The 7,107-nt window shown below is 27.8% G+C and overlaps 1 protein-coding gene across 2 annotated transcripts in view; it reads right to left on the bottom strand.

Annotated features, from left to right (window-relative positions):
* LOC111631940 (coiled-coil domain-containing protein 47-like) overlaps positions 1-7,107 on the bottom strand; it is a 53,269-nt gene that overhangs the window by 12,771 nt on the left and 33,391 nt on the right. Inside the window, exons 8-10 of one of the 2 annotated variants that reach the window (XM_023376281.1) lie at positions 5,604-5,686; positions 2,074-2,132; positions 1,898-2,007 (exon numbers count right to left, since the gene is read on the bottom strand). In XM_023376281.1, the coding sequence (XP_023232049.1) occupies positions 1,898-2,007; positions 2,074-2,132; positions 5,604-5,686 (252 nt within the window). Of the gene's footprint in view, positions 1-1,819; positions 2,008-2,073; positions 2,133-5,603; positions 5,687-7,107 lie in introns of those variants that run through there. The other variant, XM_023376280.1, reaches the window with a different exon arrangement.

Raw genomic sequence — 7,107 nt, 5'->3', positions numbered from 1 at the left:
AATTTTAAATTATTAGAAGAACATATATTTTAAATTGAATAAATTAAGAATATGATTAAAAGCTACATCCCAGCATTGTGATAATGTCACAATAAATAAATGTTCATTACAATGTTTTCATCCAAAGCCTAATAAATTTATTATTACATGTTAGGAAAATTTGGAAATTACAATTTGTTTAAAATATTACATAGTTAGATCTTTCCAGCATTGCACAAGTGTATGCATGTAGTAAATTAGTTTCAGTGGTATATATAGTAAAGTAAATTTAAAAAAGGGATGTATGTAAATTGTGCAGAAGTTCTGTAGTAATACATATCTTTACACTCAGGAGAGATGGAAAATTTAACTGAAGGGAATCATTTTATGATGATTTAACATAATGTACAAAGTACCTCTAACTATAAAGGATAAATAAAAATCAACATAGCTTTTTTTGGTAGGAACAATGATTTGTGGATTATGGAAAATGTATAAATGAACTTCTGTTTTTTGCAAAAAAAATTTTTGTATTGCCTGAAGAGGCAATATAAAAATTATTAAAAAGATTAAGAAACACCCAAAATGCATAGTGATAAAAAATACTACCATCAAAATATCTTAGTATTGGTTTTCTCTCTGATTAAATGCAGTTATGGATGAAAAACAACGGTTGATTAATTTTTTAACCTTAAAGTTTTAATATTTTTTAAAATAGCTTTCTTTTGCTAAATTTATGCATTTTTTATATTTAGTACATGTTCAAAATAACTGCCTACAGCAACAATAAAAACATAAAGCTAATTAAAAATTGTATTATTGATATCATGATGACTGGCATCACTATCCTATAAGCCACTCAAATTTACTTTTCCAGCTTGCGAATATCACCAGTGCTGCTTTTTGGAAAAATCCAATGGTCATGGTGGCCATGGAACAGGACTGTATTTTCTCATCCATTGATTGTTGAATGATGCTGACACATTATCTCTCTGGTACTACACCTGCTATAGTTGCTTCATTTGTCCACTGTAGTGTGTAGGATGTGCTGTCAGTATGGTATAATGACGATGAATAGATGCCATATCAGATGTTTAGTGTAAAATATACCTGGTGTTTCATATTTTGTTATACTGTTGTAAATTTAATATCATGTTGTGCCAGTTGAAGATAAAAAATATTTGCAGATAACTGTTGAATGCCTATTAACAGTAATCTGCAACATGTCTTAGAAACAAAATTCAATGTATTTGTGGCTGCTGCAGTCCACACTGGCTTGCTTCTTTATGTATGTGGGTATGCAGGGAATTATGCCAAAACTTCAATGTCAAGAAGACAAGGACAACTAGGACTATGAATTCTGACTGTGCTACCAATTTCCATCAAGCAGCATATATCCAGAATTGTCATAGGTTTCAAGAATGCTTTCCAGTTGAACCAAGACCTATACCTATGTGATGCTTCTCATGAATTTCATCTCATTTCTCCATAAAGTATAATCATTTCACAGTAGTTATTACCACAGATGTCAATGTGTTCTACCAAATAGCAGAATACATGATATTAGCTCTTTAATAGAATGTAAAAAAAATGTGTGTTGCTACATGATTAGTCAGGATCAACTTTTAATTTCCATATTGTGCTTATTTTGGAAAATTTGCATATTGTCATAAACTAATTTGCAATCTATATATATCTCTTTTTAGGATGAATTTATCTATTTAACTGTAAACATCACAATGGAACTAATGCATCATATGTGTATATTCATGCAATGCTAGAAAGATCACTTGGATAAACATTAAAGTGAATACCTAGTATATAAAAAACAAGACATGATTATAGAATATCACATCTATTTGAATTTTGATATCAACAATTTCTCATTTGCATGAAACATTAACATATGATAACTAACCTCTTTACTCAAGTGAAATCTTCGTATTTTTTCAATACAATAAAATACTAATTGCAATAATGGCTTTGTTTCTTCCATGACATCTACAGTTACATGACTATTGCCTGGTACTGTTAAAAATAAAAAAAATTATTAGGAAAATAAAATATAAAATGTATACTAAAAGAAATTAGTACCATTAAATCCAAACAGAAGAACTTTCTTCACTTCTGGCAATTTAGTTGGCTGGGATTCTCTAGTAAATAAATAATAAAATTAACAAAATTGTGTGTACATTATTTTAAATCATTGTTAATAACAGTACACATTAAAACTTCATAATTTCTGTTATAATAAAATACATTTAAATATTCTTTACTCTTTATTAATGAATATTTGATTGTTTAAATTATATAAAATATCTTCTTATGTAATTTAAGATGTTGATCTACATCTGCAGGGTAATCCAGGGGTGCAGAGGATACATATGCATTCCCTAAAATCCTAAATAGAGAAGAGTTTTCCATAGAACAACTAGAAAGCCAAATAGTTCTGCATTTTTTCAGTTACATTAAAGGTCTCTCTATAAAACTCCAACAATCAACTTTAGATATTATGTAAGCATTTGAAATGGTGTCTCACTTGAAATCAGTGTTAGAACAGTCTATGGAAGATACTTCAGAATTTGATCTTATGTACTGTACAGTAAGAGTACAATGATAACAAAATTAGCAAACATTGACTCTAATGGTACCCTGTATGCATGGAAAGTAAATTCATCGAAACAATATTGAAGGAAATAACCCAATAGTATACTCTAAGCAAGCAATTTATAGATTGTTTATAGATTCTCTGATTTATCAATTTAACCTGAGGTTGTAGATAATGGCTAATAATGTGATTAAGGGGTCTACCTGATTCCATCAAATACGAGCTGAGAATTAAGTGAAGAAATAGCAAATAAAATTTTAAATTATTAGACAATTTGCCATATGCTGAATCTTTTAAACATGAGCTGAAACTGCAAGAAAGGGTTTGGCTTGACTTTTATGATAAGACTGACAGTATAAAATCAACATTATCTAATAGCAGAAGTTGTTCTAAAATATTCCCAAATAGTACTAAAGTTCTTAATCTTTTATTAATACCAGTAATTTCATTTGGTGTTGAAAGAGCAAATTTGTTATTGGGACATGTAAAAGATGATTTACGAAGCAGCAAGAATGAAGAGAGATTTAATGCACTTAAGTTATTTTGTTGATGACACATAAAAGACATTGACATAAACTTAAGTGAGAAAACATCCAAGATGGATGTTACTTTTAAATTCATTTGAAAATAAAGAATTGTATTGCATACTGATGTAAAATATTGGAAATAAAAACATTTTCTTTTTCCAGATTAAAATCATATTTTTATGAACACATTCTTGATACTAAAAATAATCAATATTCACATGAAGTACACCACCTAAATGAAATTATTGGATCCACACCTCATCTGGGAATTAAAAGTAACAGTTAAATGTCACAAAAATTACTACAAAAAAAGTAATAGAAATAGTGTTTTTTTTCTACCTTTATAATATTGATCAATTGCACAATGAAATAGTTAAAGTTTTTGTATGTTTATTTATAAATCATTCACTTAAATTATCATTTTTATATTAATTTAGTTAATCAGTATCATAATCATTGTTTTAATTTAATAGTCTTGGACAGGGGTGGCCAACAGTTTTTGCCCCGGGCCGAATTGGAAAGAAAACTTTTTCCACAGACCAAAGCAGAGGCTGCCCTAGGAAGATTTTGAGGTGGTGTGAGATCTCATTGTGGTGTCACCCCGTAGAGACTGAATCGTAGATAGAGATTACAGATACATTTTTCACATTATCATGCTTTATCAACATTCTATGCTGTACTTAGGAGATTTGTAATGGAGCATTAACTCTAAATGCACAGTGAGTTGTTGACCTTTTTTTTTAGGCGTCAGAATTTTTCATCGAGCTATTCGGACTTCACTAGCTAATGTTGAAAGATTGATTGTGGGCCACGTAGATTCATTAGACGGGCCATATGTTGGCCATGCCTGGTCTTGGAAGTTTATGTTTAGGAAATAATTTGAAATCAATGTTACATAATAAAACCAAAAATTATTACTGAATGTAATGCAAGAAAGTACACTAACTTTTGGAATGAATGTATAAAATCAATCATTTATTTTGATAGATTTAATAATTCACTGAATCAGTGTGTCTTTATAACAAAAGTATTGCAAATATTGAAAATAAATTAATATTTATATTTAATTCAAGAATTCAGTATATTGTAATATTGATCTCTTGTAGCACTGTATTAATGGATCTTTATTATTTCATTTATTTTATGTTAATGTATTGATAAAAAAAAACTCAAAAATTGCAGTAAACTAGCAAATGTATTATTTGAATATAGAATAAGAAAAACATAATTTACTTGATGTCTGAAGTTTACAGTATTTAGAATGGATTTTCTTGATCTAAGATATAAATAAATAGTCTTCTTTCTATCTAAAACATTAATATGAATATTAATCTTAACATTTAAATTTTTTGTCTCTATTATAGGGATTTTAGATAATCAGAGCTTCCAAGTTCATTTTCATACTGTTTACTATATTTTTAATTTTTATTTTGAGAAAAATGAAATATAGTCTATTTACATACAATTGTAGAAATTAGATCCAATCCTATTCTAACTATTAATGCTATACTATCATCATTGTGCTTGCATTCCATCCAATATTGACGATCTAGAATGATAACCCACTATCTCATATTCCCACAAGTCTCTCTCACTCAAAAGTTTAAGATATTTGTCTTTCATCCTCTTCACTGAAGTATGAGTCTGAAACAGGAATAGGAGTGCAACACAAATAGTCCCTAAGGATACTGCTACATTACCAGAACTGCCAATAATCACTTAATGAAGTTCTGGGAACTGGCTCTTAGTCAGCTACATCTATTGTGAAAAAGTTTACAGGAATCTAACTTGTACATATCTGCATTTGTAATCATTTTTACATTCTAATATGACCTATCCATCCTGAAAGTTTCAATTCCAATATGATGCATTTTTCCAAGGCTACAAATTTAATGAACAGCAGTGTATAAACAAGGTATGTCATACATTTTTTTTAAACAAAAAGTATGTGTCAGTCCAATGGCTAACAGGTTTAGAAATATTTTAATAAAAACATTTCTTGATTACTTTCATTCAGCATGTTGAGAATTTAGTGAATAACTGAAATAATTGGTGCAACTTAATAATTCTATTTTGAATGGTTAATAAGTTAGTGATTACTTTATTCAAAACTTAAATTACAGATATTGAAATTAGCAATACTGATTTGAATGACATACGTAACATATTTCCATTTCTGAATTTGCAAGAACTCTAAAATTTATTTGATCCAAAAGAACTTTCAAAACATCTCTTTTAACTCTTTAAACACAAAACTGTCCAAAATTGACTTAATCTGGTCAAGACAAATTTGGCTGAAGGAAAACTTGTTTGACAAATTTCCTTGAAGACTGAGTGGAAAAAATAATTTTATCTCCAGTACACAAAAACAAATTTTCAGAACTTAGAGTTAACAAATGTTTAGTAAAGTAATTCAATAATAGATTTGATGCAGAGATATTTTCAAATTTATAAGTCAATAACAATATTAAACAAAACTTTTTACTTACTCTTGTTGTTTTGGACCAGAGTATTGATCTGAGAAATGAATATATTCAATATAATCTTCATATTTTGTTAAGACTGATAATAACTGTATAAAAAAATTATTAAAAATGTCAAATCAAACTAATTAAAATTATTGTAATTTATCACAAAAATTAATTAAAGTATTTAAATAATTTCAAAAGATTTTGTTCTACAGTAATCTTGTATGCTATTTGTTTAAAATTTTTAATATGACTAATTTTTATGGCAGATATTTAAGAATATTCAAATTTATTATTAAGTGAAAGTAAAAATGTTTCAATGCTGATACAGCTATTGACAACTTACATTGGTATACTTAAATTGTTTTATCTATTTATTTTTGATTAAGTATTAGATAATACACTAAAGGAAATACAATTTATAATTTGCAAATAAGCTTAATACAATGTATCAGAAAAGTTAAATAACCTGTAATCCCTCTTTTTTAAATATATAAAACAGCTTTTCTTAACTAATATATTCTAAACTAAATTCCCATTTTGTATTTACAAAAAGGAAATTTGCTCAAATATATATAAAACAATGATTTTATCAATTTTTCCAATGAAAACAAATTTAACAATATCCAAAGAATATACAAATATTCTCTTTATTAATATTTTATTAACATATTTTTATAATTGAATAATTTAATTAATAAATAATAACAAATACAAACAGTAGAAAAAAGTAATACTGAAAAATAAAAATACAGTAAAACCTGTCTAATGAAACCTGAATAAAACAGAAATCTGCCTAAACAAACAAAAAAAAAAAAAAACTGAAAAAGAACAATTTTCTATGTTAAATTTTACTTTAAGCTAGAAGCCTGTTCAACATAGAAACAGATGAGTGTTTTAGTTATGAAGAATTTAACTTAACCTGAATAAAGTAGAAAAATAAATTTACACTTGCTGTGGACAAAAGTATAATTGCCTCCAGATATAATGGTCATTCATTCACTGCAAAGGATGACAAACTATATTAAAAAAAATGAGTCTGAACCTTTTCAGAAAAATGAGCCATGTGATAAGAGGATAAAAGATAAAAGCACAAGGTCTTTGTTGGAATTAACCACAGACAAGAATCAAATGAGTTTCCTAGAATTAAGTTCTCAAAAACAAGCAATGAATGTAATTTGTTAAAAACAAGGAGAATAAGGGAGTAAATGCTACTTTATTCTTTTTTTTTTTTTTTTTTGTCTTCTACAAAGTTGTTAGTAACTACAGTTAACTCATGTTAAAATGAATCACTAGGAGAACAGTTGTTAGTTCAGGCTGCTTTATTGAGAATTTGTATTAATGATTTTCAAGATCAAGATCCAGGTTGCATAATTTAGGGCAGGGGTGTCCAACCCGCGGCCCGCGGGCCGCATGCGGCCCAAGGCAAGTTCCAATGCGGCCCAATAAACGTGTAAACAAAACCGACAAATGTTTTAATTTTTTTATTATTTATTTATTTCAACGGCATAAACTCAAAAAAGGT

This window comes from Centruroides sculpturatus, unplaced genomic scaffold (genome assembly GCF_000671375.1).
Source record: "Centruroides sculpturatus isolate CEXI.00-Female unplaced genomic scaffold, Cexi_2.0 scaffold666, whole genome shotgun sequence".
Taxonomy (NCBI): domain Eukaryota; kingdom Metazoa; phylum Arthropoda; class Arachnida; order Scorpiones; family Buthidae; genus Centruroides; species Centruroides sculpturatus.
This window is presented reverse-complemented; position numbering and strand designations above follow the sequence as displayed.